Source organism: Ctenopharyngodon idella, chromosome 16, assembly GCF_019924925.1.
Source record: "Ctenopharyngodon idella isolate HZGC_01 chromosome 16, HZGC01, whole genome shotgun sequence".
Classification (NCBI taxonomy): Eukaryota; Metazoa; Chordata; class Actinopteri; order Cypriniformes; family Xenocyprididae; genus Ctenopharyngodon; species Ctenopharyngodon idella.
The window spans coordinates 1,049,959-1,063,300 of NC_067235.1; the positions used below are offsets into that span (position 1 = coordinate 1,049,959).

Consider the following 13,342-nt stretch of genomic DNA (forward strand, 5'->3'; position numbering starts at 1 on the left):
TGTCTTGGTTAAACTTAAGTAACTTACGTAAAAGTCAGACTGTAAGAATTTAATGGAAATGCTTTATTTCGATAGTCCACTTTAGACATTCTACTCACTATCATTAGAGTATTAGTAGACTGTCAGCTTAACATCTGCTAACACTTTATTTTGATGCTCCCCAACATTCTACTAAGTAACTTTGCAGGTACATCAACTTATTTTACGAACCCTAACAGTCTACTAACACTCTTAGAGTTAGTTGACATGTACTTGCAAATGAATGATTTGTCACTCCTTTATTTTAGCTAAATTGACTGTTTATATTGATCTGACAAAATAGGCCTAGAGAGAGCAATTTTTTTTTAGTATTCTCTTGATTTACACTTTCAAATGTCAAAACTTACACCCTTTATTTGCATACAGCTGGTTATTTTACTGTTAAAGTCATCATGAAAGTGAAGTTGCGCTCATCTTTTCTCCCCTATTGTGTCGTATATCTGAGTGAAACGCTTCTAAAACAAGAACAAATGTAGGGCGGGGCTTGATTTTGTCCGTGGGGAATTGATTGGATGGTTGTGGTTTGCTATTGGTGGATCTCATGTGAGTGACAGGTTGCCCCGCCCTGTCATCAGATATGTCAGAAGGTATTCTGAATCAAGATTACGAGAAACATGAATTTAACACATAATGATGTGCACCAATAAATAATTTAGAATAAACACTGCAATATTCCATAACAAAACAAAAACAAGAATTGCCCAATTTAACCATTTTTTCTTTCTTTCAATTTTTAAACAATCGCCTTCTGTTATTGCCAACTTTGTATAAACATTTCTCATTCATGCATGCATTATCCAATAGAATCAAACCCTCAGGAAAAAAAACGCTTTATTGCCTACCTCACAGGTGATCAGGAGGTTATGCAAATTTTAACACTTATTTTCATTTCTGCTAAAACATTCTCACAGGACAAATCACACAATACATCAAACATCATGGCTTTAATGTTGATCTGTGCATGCAGCCTGCATACTGATATGAAATACAAGTTCCATGAGAACTGTAACAGACTTTAAAAGTGCACATCATTATCAGAACGATCTTGAGTGTGATACTTCAGTTGGGCTTCGAACTGTTCACAGTCCCAACTTTTATTGCAAACATACATTTCCATATCAAAAATACTACAAACAATAATTTACCGATATGCAAATGATGTGATGTATTTTTTTCAGATACATGTTTACACCGAGATGTATGTGTTTATTAAAATAGTTCATTATGATAGGGGGACAAAACTTTAAAAAGGTCAAGGGGGGAGTATGTGTGGCTCGTGAGGACAGATGAAGGCCGGCCTCAGCGCTGGAATTATCCAGGAGACTCTAAACTTCCTGGAATCTGAGTCTTTTCCTCAACTACAAGATCTTCTGTAGTATGGAATTAGGCACTTCAAGTGTTTCATCCCTCACCAGGACAATATCGTAAGAGTCCATGTACTTTTCCAACAGTTCCTCTACCTGTGAAATACAACATCAGTGAATCAGTGAAACCAACTAAACAAACAACAGAGCGAAGAGAAAGTGAATCAGCACCTTGTCATTGAGGAAGCCGATCTTGAGGATGTTCTCCACGTTGGGAACGCCGTCCGCCATGTTGAGATCGCCAAGCGAGTCTCCTAGCAGAATGATGTTCCCATTGTCCTTCAGTTGTTTGAAATACTCAGTGTTCCTCAGGGCTCCGTCATGCTTGTTGTAAACATGGATCAGCTCTCCTTTAAAGCCCTTCAGAACCCCCTGCGAGACAACACAGATCCCGATCATTCCCGGCAAAAGCACACGTGAGGGTAATGTGAACAGAGGCTTTTTATAAAGGCCCCGAGACTCACGTTATCATCGAAGTCCATGAAGTTGGACACGACTTTGATGTTGGTGTGGTAGACGCCCGCCTGTCTGATGATTTCCTCCAGCACGTCTCCCAGACCCGCTGAAAAGATGAAGACAGGAACGCTGTGCTGGTGCAGCCGGTCAAAGAACTGCTCGTACCCTTCCCTGTCACACACATGCTGAAGATCAACATCTCTGACATTCATTCAGCTTTTGGTGTAGAGTTTTAATGATACCATAGCTGCTCAATTCTACATTTCATCAGAGTATTTTTAATTTAGGGAATGTTTACTTTTACTTCGCTATATTCCAAAGCATAATATTGTACTATTAACTCCTCTACAGTCCATAAAAACATATCGTTCCTCGTTATTTTGAACTGAAAAAATGATACTCAAGAGTGGTTCTGCTGAATTGGTTCACAAATCACACTGAACAATTCTTTCGGGAATTCGTGATTCGTGATTCAAGTGCAGCTGTTCTTGAGTCATTAACTCACTGATTCAACGATCCAGTCAAAATGAACCAAGAACAATCGTCAGAGCTTGAATGTGTGTGAAAACTAATGAATTTTAGTACTGATTATTGTCAATGAAATCATATTTGTGTCATGACTGTCAGTGTTTTGTGAAGTACTGTAAATCTGCTGTAAAAATTGGAATTTTTAGGATGATATAACCTGTTTATATAGTGTCCTCTTAAAATGTTAGAGCATTGTGTTTGTACCTTAGACAGACGTCCGACTCCCTCACCACCTCTGGGAGTTTGTCCTTCTCCAATCTCTGTTCTACCAATAACGTGTGAGACTTAAAATACCTGAGGAAAAAAAGACCACATTTATTTCATTAAAGAGGCCATATTATGCCCTTTCTCAGAGTCTTGATGTTGTTTCTGGGCTCTACTAGAACAGGGAGTTCAGAAACACTGACACTGATATAGAGAAGAACTGGAACTTTGCAGAGCTTTTTCATGCTCAAACAGCAACATTACACACTAAAGACAGATGAACATGGAACAAAAGCAGAACAGGTCATCTTTAAGCATTTTGAAAGATCATTTCCTGTAGGTTATTATGGTGTGTGTGTGTGTATCTGTGTGTTTGGTCACTCACCACTCCACCATAAATGGGTATTTCTCCTCCATGGTCAGATGAGGGTCTATCTCTATAGGATAATACGTCTCCTTTAGCTGGAGCAGCTGGAAAAATGACATTTTTACCATGTAAATATACTTCCACAAACTTTAAACATGTTTTATTGAAGAAAACGTGACAAGAAAAAAGATCTTCATCTTATATACCTTTTTCCTACAGTCTTCTGTCACCAACTTACAGTTATCAATGATATCTGTGAAAGCAACACATATGGACATGGATCTCAAAGACATAATGTGATTTTTTAAAAATATATCAGTCAATTCAGTTCAGTGTCATCAAAATGACAGAAATGGTTATTTTTTAAACAAGTTTTTGGAATAATAAATTTAGTAACAATGTTATTACCCAGTAAATTATAAACTTGCAAAGTTTAATGAGAATATTTTGTCATCAATTTGAAGAAACAATCCACTTATTGTTTTGTGTTTTGGACTGACTTTTCTAAATTTGTAAGAAGTGGTTTATCCCCAAATTTCTGTATAGCCATTTTGTGTGTGTGTGTGTGTGTGTGTGTGTGTGGTGAAAATAGACCCTTTTCATGTTACGTTTACAATTATTTTATTACTACTACATTTGAAATTTTACATTCAAAAATGTAATTTTTCATTTCAATGAAATACCTTCTTTTTTCCCCAAGAAATATATTTGATTTTTTTTAAAGAACTCTTAAAAGCGAATTGCTCGACTCTTCTATGGGGTAGTACTTACAAAATAAAACAGTACACTTTAGTTCATTTCAGAGTTTCATGTATTGTAACCTTAATTTGTTGCTCGTAAATAGTGTTCTTGTCATGTTTGTTCTTGTTTCATGTTTCCATGTCTTTTATTTTGAAATTTGCCATAGCCATGTTTCCTGTTTTGTGTCATGTGATTCCCTGAGCCCCTCATATGATCTTGTCATGTGTTTCCTTTGCATGTTCTCATTAGTTTATTTATCTTGTTATCAGTTCTGTCTTTTCATTGGTTCATGTTAATCAGTTCTGCTTTGTCATTGGTTGTTGTCGTCATGTGTTTTCCTGAGTCCATGTATGTAAGTCCTCTTGTTTGCCATGTTTCCTTGTCATGTATTGTTTTTTTTAACTTGCTGTTTGGTCAAGCCTGTTTATTGCAGATTTTAGTTCTGTTTGTTTTGTATCTGGGTTCACGCCTTCAGTGGACTGCCATTACAGTTCTTTGATGCAAAATAATAAAATAATAAAAAAGCAGTTGTTTTTTTACTCACTATGACACGTTGGGCAACGTTTTCCATTGACAGCAAACCTGCTTAACGTCATATCAAAATCTGTGATGATCTGAAGAACAGAAGGAGAGACGCCATGGATCATAGATCAAGTTCCAGACTGATGCTACACTATAAGTGTGCTTTCATTCAGTCACAGATGGCTCTTTACCTGCAGTTTGGACGCTCCACCTTTAATGAGACTGCAGATGATCTGCTCCACCCGCTCAGGGTCTCTGATGTGAACCGTGCTCTTCTCAAACTCTGGCATCTGCACAAACACAAACAACCAATGAGATGAAGCCGTCCAGTGGCACCTTCATTAGCCCCTCCCCTCTCCTTAATGCTGTGCTGATGTCACTGCAGAGAGGGAGGAGCCGGACGAGAAGCAGAAAAACACACTAGCTTGAGTCTTTAGGAAGAAATCCACTGAGGCAGAAGAGAAAGACTGTGATATATCACAGGTAAACATCCTTCAGCTACAATTCTGTAATAACTCTAGCAAAATTCAATCATTATAATTATTAAAAGTACTGCAATGCATTCTAATATTTCTAAAACAATGTTTTGTATCATAACTCATGCTTTTGCTGCATAATATTAGATATTTAAACAGTGTTATTTTAGTTTTATTAAAACTGTGAGCTTTTATTTTTCTATTTGTAATTTTAATGTAAATTTTAGTTCAATTTTTAGCAATTCTGTTATGAGCTCTTGGCATTTCTCTCCCCCCAAATATTACTATTTAGGTTTAATTAGTTTAGTGTTTATTTATTTACAGTTAGTAATTTTAGTGCTTCAGTTTATTGCCAAGGCAACATTTCTATTTTTTGCTAAGTTTAACTAATATTTATATTTTATTTTATTCCCGTAAACAGAACGTTTTTACTAGTTTTAGTTAACGATAATAACCGTCTTTCAGTACACTGGTAAACAGTTTAGGGTTATACTGACAGTGTTGACATGTCATTAGTCACAGTGAAGGTCGAGTCTCTATTCCAAAAATACAGTGGACAACATACACTGAATACACTGGATCATGATCTTAAAAACACCCCAACCCCCATCACAGGCCCTCCAAATGGAAATCAGATCCCTCATATTTACAACACTGCACAAGAGAGAGACTGTGCGGTTTTGAAACTAATTTTAAGTCTATCAAATCAGAACTTATTAATCGGATTCCACTAAAGTGCTAAAGCAAACATTTATAGTCAACCGCATGCAAAACATGTCAATAATGCACTTCAGTTTGCTCTACTGCAAATTCACAAGCATGCAAAACACCCACTTATGATTTACCTTATGACATAGTGCTGGCCTCATAAACATTAACTGCATGACACAAATACACAAGTAATAACTCTTTGTGTGTGTGAACAGCATGTAAGCATACCTCGTCCTCTGGCAGGCGCTGTGTCAAACATAGAAGAAAACATTTCTCGTCTGACACAGGCTTATATTGTGCTGCCACACAGGGGGCGTTTCCTTAAACCTGACAACACCCCATAATCTAAACCCCCGCAGGGAGTCACATGACACAAACACCCTTCTTAAAGACACACACACACACACACAGAAAGCATACAAAAACACAACCAAAAAATAGCACAGGTGAAGCTCAGGCGCAGTGTGGAGTGATCTGTGTAACACTCAACATTAACATTTCCTTAATAACAGAAGTAAACTGTGCTGACCGAAGGACTGAGGTTGTGTCCTTGTGTCTGGTATGAGTGGATTGTGTGGTTCAATAAGGTCAGGGTTCGACTGCTCTGCTATCACTCATTGAGTTATTTCCGAACGTCAGAAACAGAAATGATAAGCAGAACGTTATTGATGCTCCAGAGTGAAATTGACTGCACATGCGCATCGGGATTCTCTATAGTTCATCAAGTATTGGAGAGCGTTAAAGCTGTTCCACCGCTCATAATAAGCAGTCATGCTGTGACATGCCGGCGTGTTTCTGATAAGACACATTCCTTCGATGAGGTTGGGCTTTAATCATCACACACTGATTGTTTCAATGCATGTCCCCAGGCAGCCTATCAAAGGTCAAAGGTCAAACATGCTCACTGATACTGAGCATTAACACACAACGGGTCAAGCAAGAACCGTTTACCATATCTGATGTGCTCTATGCATGTGATCTGTTCATCATATAAAGCGACTGAGTCACTTCAGAAGACTTGAATTAAAACCACTCAATCCATGGATTGTGTTTACCAATGTCTATGTTTATGAACAGCCTGAAGCGTGAAGGTTTTAGTGGATCTCTCAAGTTTTGTTAAAAACATCTTCATTCACTTCATTTTGGGTGAACTAACCCTTTAAGTCAAGAATTAGGAAGTGATTTTTTCTGTAATACAGTCTTTGGACATTTATTAGTAAATCATATTTAAGACATATGAACACTAAAAAATGCTGGGTTAAAAACAACCCAAGATGGGCTGAAAATGTACAGACCCAGCGGTTGGGTTAAATGTTTGATCAACCTGCTGGGTAGTTTTATTTAACTCAACTATTGTTGCTTAAAATGAACCCAAAGTATTTTGGAAATTGACATTTATTAATATGTTTATTAAAAGAACACTTATTAATAAGTTTAATGAATAATAATTAAACAATAAACATTTATTAAATTGCTTATTGTTGCCTCTAGTAATTATGTGTCTGATTTTCAATTTCCAACATATTTTGGGTTCATTTTAAGCCAGCCATATGGTCATATGGGTTAAATAAAACTACCCAGCAGGTTGATCAAACATTTAACCCAACCGCTGGGTCTGACCATTTTCAACCCAACTTGGGTTGTTTTTAACCCAGCATTTTTTAGTGTATTGTTGACACAAAACAATAAGAGGCTTCTGTTTTTTTTCATTAACTTGTAAAAGTCACTAATACACTATAACTAAATAAATAAAACGTGTGGTCTGAAAAAAAGATGTAAAAGATATTAAAGAGGACCTGTTATGCCCATTTACAAAGTCTTGATTTTGTTTTTGGGCTCTGCGCCTTTGCTGAAGCCACCAGTCTGCATTGTTTCAACTTGTTTTTTTTTTTAAATAATCATGCTTAACAGCGAAATTCCCAGTATTAAAAAAAAAAAAAAAAAAAAAAAAATATATATATATATATAACTACATTACCCATGATTCTGCAAAAATCTCCACCAATCAGAGAATCAAAACAAGCAAATCCCGCTAAAATAGCTCTTTAACTCCGCCCACTCCCATGAAGTGGGCACTGCGAATGACATAATTCGATAATGACAAAATCAAACTGCTTAAATGTTTGCATACATATGTATATTTTGGAATATATGTCAAATATATTGTTTCTATGCATATCAACATCTTTAAATCAACATTTTTATATTTATTCATCATTTTTATTTTGATTGTCATTCACAAAGCTTCATGGGATTGTAATTCTTTCCTTCATTAAAGCCATTCAGTACACAGTCTTCCAACTTTCATCTTTTTGTTGGATTTTCAAATAAGTTTACATATGACGTTTATGCCATTAAAGGGATAGTTCACCCAAAAATGAAAATTCTGTCATCATTTACTCCCCCTCAAGTTGTTCCAAACCTGTATAAATTTCTTTGTTCTGCTGAACACAAATGAAGATATTTTGAAGAAAGTTTGTAACTAGGCTGCTTTGGGTTAACATAGACTTCCATAGTAGAAAAAAAAAATACTATGGAAGTCAATGGTGCCCCAAAACTGTTTCCCACATTCTTCAAATTATCTTCCTTTGTGTTCAGCAGAAGAAAGAAATTTGTACAGGTTTGGAACAACCTGAGGGTGAGTAAATGATGACAGAATTTTTATTTTTGGGTGAACTATCTCTTTAAGCCTGCAGTGACTGTATTACTAGAGTCATTTGATAAAGGCAATAACCTGTAAAAAGCTAATTCTTTACATATGCAAAGATAAATACTTGAGAGGGGTGTTCGACTGAAATAGACACTATAAAATACATAAAGATGATCATTTATTCTGAGCAACTAGAGATCCAGGGTGCTGAATGACCTCTACAGCCCATCTACGTTGATAGTGACGACAGTGGCGCGCGCGGGCGCGGGCCCGTGATGGCAGAACACCTCACGCGATCATCATCACATCCATAACGTTCAGTGAAGACAGACAGCTGTCAACTTTCGGCTCGAGACAGCCTGATTTTACGCGCCGCTCGCTCGCAGGGTAGAAGGGGTGTGAAAGCCATTACACAAAGTGAAAATATGTGCGCTCACCATTTCGATTATCTTGGTTTTCTTCCCTGCTCTCTGTTTTTTAGTGAGCATGTACTGCGCGAACACGACTCCGCCGAACAGCGCGCACAGAGTGGCGCTCGCCATCGCGCCCACTTTCACCACAGCGTTTCTGTCCATGTCGGCTCTCCAGTTTGAAAAAACAAACCCTGTCGCACAGACACTACGTTTACGGGGTATGTAGGAACAGTACACAACCACCTTACTTCTTCACTATGTAGTGTGTATCATATCCGCGTTAGTAGAACTGCCTTCATGCATAAGAATACCCGGATGTCGCACTACAGTTGTCCAAATGTGAAGTACGCAACCAGAGCACACTACATAGTAGTCTGTATACCACAAGGTAATGCGCACAGCTGCCTCCAGGGGGCGCTGGACGACTCTGACTTTCTTTCATCACGAACTAGTGGCCCCTTTATTTAAATCATGTTATTAAAATGTGTTAAAGATGTTGTAGTCATATTGTGTAGTTGTGCTTGGAGTCGATTGTTTTATTGGTGATAATAACACAATGAAACATGACAAATTGTGAAGGAGGAGTGAGGCCAGACCAGATTTAGTTTTAGACATTCTTGTTGCATTGAATCGGGTGATAAAAATGGGAAACGCAGTGGGTTTTATGTGGGTTCCAGCACATAAAGGGATTCAGGGGAATGAATAGGCTGATGAGATGGGGAAAAAAGCTACACACAAGAGTGAAGTTGATTTGAATGTAATGCATGGAAGAGTTGAGTGTAAGAGTATTATACAGCAAAAAATTTCACAAATATGGCAGAAAGAATGGGAGGAAGGGAATAAGGGCAGACATTATTTTTCAATTCAACCTACATTAATGCACACAACATTCACAAGATTAGAGAGGAGGGATAGTGTGATATTCACAAGATTAAGATTGGGACATTGTGCACTGACTTATGGGCTGGCAATGGTTGGCAAGCATCCAGATGGCAGATGTTTGTGTGGAGAGTTGGAATCTGTGAAGCATGTAGTAATGGAGTGTGTAATTCATAGTGATGCAAGAATCCGCATGTTTTCTGAGCTGTTGGAGTCTGGATTCCCATCTATATCTTTGAAATCAATTCTTGAAAATAAGGATTTTGAGACCACAAAGATTGTTATAAACTTTTTACTTCACACTGGACTTTATAAGAGGATTTAATATATAAGATGGAGCTCATCAGATGACCTGAGGAGGGCAGCTGCTGCAAATCGCACAAGAAGAAGAAGAAGACAAATTGTGCAACATAATTTCTGTCATACAAAGAAATTATGAACACATGCAAAACATGGCACGTCTGGCCATGCAATAATTTATAGCCTGATCTGCACTGTCAGACAGCTCCATACGGTAACAGTGGAGCGGGTCATAGAGTTTTGTTTTGAACTTGGATTTTAGTAGCCTATAAAAAAATACGGTCAGTGCTTAACTCAAGGAGTTCAGTAAAAGTTGGCAATATATTTACAGATTCGAACTTCCTGGATCAATAACTCGTGACCTAAACATTGTTAAAACACAAACGACACCTCTTTGCAATCAGAGTAATGTAGACAAAGAGCTACTCCATAATTTTCCTCAAAAGAGACAAGTCCGGAGGGACCGTCTGCAAAGTGCAAAACCCGAAAAGCGTTACTACAAAAAATATTCAGTAACTTCACTGTAACTCACTGTCACCAAATTCAGTTCACACATCAGTGCTCTCCCGCTGGACATACTACAACACTTAGTTTGTGGTTTTGGATAATTATGATTATTTTTTTATTATGAAATGAAATCAGTAACTTCACTGTAACACACTGTACTGTCACCAAATTCAGTTCACACATCAGTGGTCTCCTACTGCTCAAAAATGGTAAAATGTGCTTTTACATAATCTATGATTTTTATTAGAAAAAAATATTCAATAACTTCACTGTTATGCAGTGTAATGCCATCAAATTCAGGCACACATCAATGCTCTTGCTGCTCACTAGCCTACTGCGTTTTGAATTATGGGTTCCACTTCCGGTTTGGGGAACTTCCATTTAAAAAGACTGAAACGAATCGTTCCAAATCATAAGATTGCCCTACAAATAAAGCTTATCCATCAGTTTGACTGAATGAGCTGTCAATTTTTCTTTCATGTTTTATTTTCAGACATCATGAGAATAACGTAACGCTTGGTATTTTATGGCACGAGCTCTTTTCAGTCGCTGCTTTCTATCCTTGTGATTATTTTCTTTTGTCCCTTTGCATACCGCTGTAATAGTATGAAAAAGGACAACATATACTGCACATTTGTGGTCTGTTCTCCCGATATAATTTTCGATATATCCCATTAATAATTCACTGGAATGCACGAAGAATCTCTTGTTTTTCTCTTCAAAGCCTCACGTCTCTTTCCAGGTTTCTTTTCTCCAGGTAAATATATTTTATTATCTGTAAAAATGATGAAAATCACTTTGAAATAGTATCACACAATGCTGAAGTTCATGAACATTTTTTATTAAGGCAACGTATGTTACATAATACAGATATATATCACTACAGTTATATTTAACCCGTCCGTTATTGCTGTGGAAAGAATCGCGCTTTTTCATGGCCTGTTGAAAGTACCTTGTTGATGCTTTTACACTTTTGAATGTCCTTTTAATGTTCGTTGGTTGAAGGGTGAGTAGAATAATGTCATCTCATTGTACCCAGTTTAAAAATAAAATGTATTATTGCGTTCATCGAGCGAGCCTTTCACTGACTGTTTACAGTTTAACGGAAGTTACACCCATAATGCGCGCAAAGCATCATGGGTCGTAGGAATAAGGTGGATAGCACTTAGTTTGAAAAAACGTGATTTGCATAATTGTTTTGATTTTGTGAAAATGAAAATGATTTTGTTATGATTATGTAAAAAATACATTTTATCAAACTAAGTGTTGTAGTATGACCAGTAGGAGACCACTGATGTGTGAACTAAATTTGGTAAAACTACAGTGTGTAATATTAGCTGTGTCCGAAACCGCTCCCTATCCACTATAGTCCACTATATCGGGTGTCGGCCATTTTGTAGTGCTGTCCGATTTCTGAGTGAACAACTTCACAAGTTCACTACTTTATACCCACAATTCTCTCTGATTTTGAGTGTACATTCGATGTACACTTACTGAAGGGTTCCTACGCAGTTTGGAAAAGTATGGAAAAGTATGGAATTTGATTTGAGTAATTTCCAGGTCTGGAAAAGTATGGAAAAAAGAAATCAGAGTATGGAAAAATATTTGTGTTTCCACACTATTGGCTCTATTCAGTTTTCTAATTTATCATACCTGCAAACTAGTCACTTGTTGGCAAAATTAGCCATTTTGAATCAAAATACGTCATTTATGTGAATCGTTTAGATCCAAAGAGTTTTTTTTTTTTTCGGGGTGAGTGTGTGTGTTACAAGATTCTCACTAGAATCGAAAATGATCTACTTTCCCATAGACTTGAGTGAGTCGCGATCTTTCTTGGTGCTCTGTGGCGTGACAGATCGCTGTAGCACTCGTGAACCAACAATCTCTTCCGCTTTACTAGTTACAACACAAAATAAACATGATTGAACATCCGAAGGTATGTTGAAAGATACAGTACAACTTACCGAAATCTGTATCATGTCACATGCAATCGATCAATCAGTGTTTCAACCGCAGAAAGGCATCAATAAAACAGCTTGTAAAAATGTCACATTTAGCCTCAGAAAAGCCATTCAATGTTTAAAAACTCATTTAGCTACAAAAATGAACTTCGAGAGGAGCATTTTGCTAAATATATGCACTATAGGCTATTGCATATTTATTTTATTTGTACTTAACATGTGCTTCAATATTGAATGTATAAATCCGTTTTATGACAGCCACCATTTAAATGTTTAGGCCTACATAAAAAATTATTATAACGTTATTATAAAAACGTACTTATGTGTAATTTAAACCTATATGTAAGTAGCTTACAAATATTTTCTGCTTTAATATTTATTTCATGTCATTTCTATTTTTTTTTTTTTTTTTTTTTTTTTACCTTACTTTTAAATTAATCATTACTTGAATAATACTACTAAAATATAGGGAGACATTATTGAATGAATTTTAAAAATGAAATTATATTAATATGGTAAAAAGGCTATTATTTTTATTATTAAAATATATTATGTAGGCATTAAATCAGTTTAATGTGTTTTACTAACAGCAAGGTGTTTTAATAATTTGTAGTACTGTTGTTAACTCATTAAACTTTAAGAGATGATAATTTAGTGGATGATTTTTTAAAAATTCGTTAATCATCTGTAGGTAGCGTATTCAAATCATAGAGAGTTTCTAACAAACTAAAAAACTTTATTAAAAAGAATAAATACATGAAATAATGTACACTTGTTAATGTGTTTATTTTTGTTTGCAGTATTTAATGGTATTTAATGATTATGAACACATATTAAGCGTGACAAACCAATTATACAATCAATAAAACTACAAAGCTGGTACGGAGACATGTATGATTACAAAATAAAGTCATTATGATTGTTATTGTTATTAACATTATTTTATAATGTAAGTAACATGTAGGATGAAACAGTTTTCCAGCTCCAGCTCTCTGACGCACAGTGTATACGTCACCGTCCGAAGTCACTGCCTTCATTTCGTTCACTCCATGCAGATATAGTGCACTCAAATGCCATACACTATATAGGGATTAATGAATGAGTGAACGAGTGAGCGGTTTCGGACACAGCTATTGAAGTTATTGAACTATTTTTTTTCAAATAGTAACGCTTTTTTCGGGATTTGCACTTTGCAGACGGTCCCTTCGGACTTGTCCCTCAGCC

The 13,342-nt window shown here is 36.4% G+C and overlaps 1 protein-coding gene across 2 annotated transcripts; it reads right to left on the reverse strand.

Moving 5' to 3' along the window:
- Positions 1–853: 853 nt before the first annotated feature.
- Positions 854–8,779, reverse strand: nt5c3a (5'-nucleotidase, cytosolic IIIA). Of its 2 annotated transcripts, none has more exons than XM_051866160.1 (9): positions 8,496–8,779; positions 4,413–4,511; positions 4,244–4,313; positions 3,165–3,211; positions 2,977–3,062; positions 2,592–2,681; positions 1,868–2,030; positions 1,575–1,775; positions 854–1,499 (listed from the first exon to the last, which is right to left on the reverse strand). In XM_051866160.1, the coding sequence occupies exons 1-9, from the start codon at positions 8,631–8,633 to the stop codon at positions 1,398–1,400; spliced, it is 996 nt and encodes a 331-aa protein (XP_051722120.1). In that variant the 5' UTR covers positions 8,634–8,779; the 3' UTR covers positions 854–1,397. The 2 variants fall into 2 exon arrangements, with proteins under 2 accessions (XP_051722120.1, XP_051722121.1); XM_051866161.1 differs by lacking the exon at positions 8,496–8,779 and adding an exon at positions 5,637–5,687.
- Positions 8,780–13,342: the final 4,563 nt, after the last annotated feature.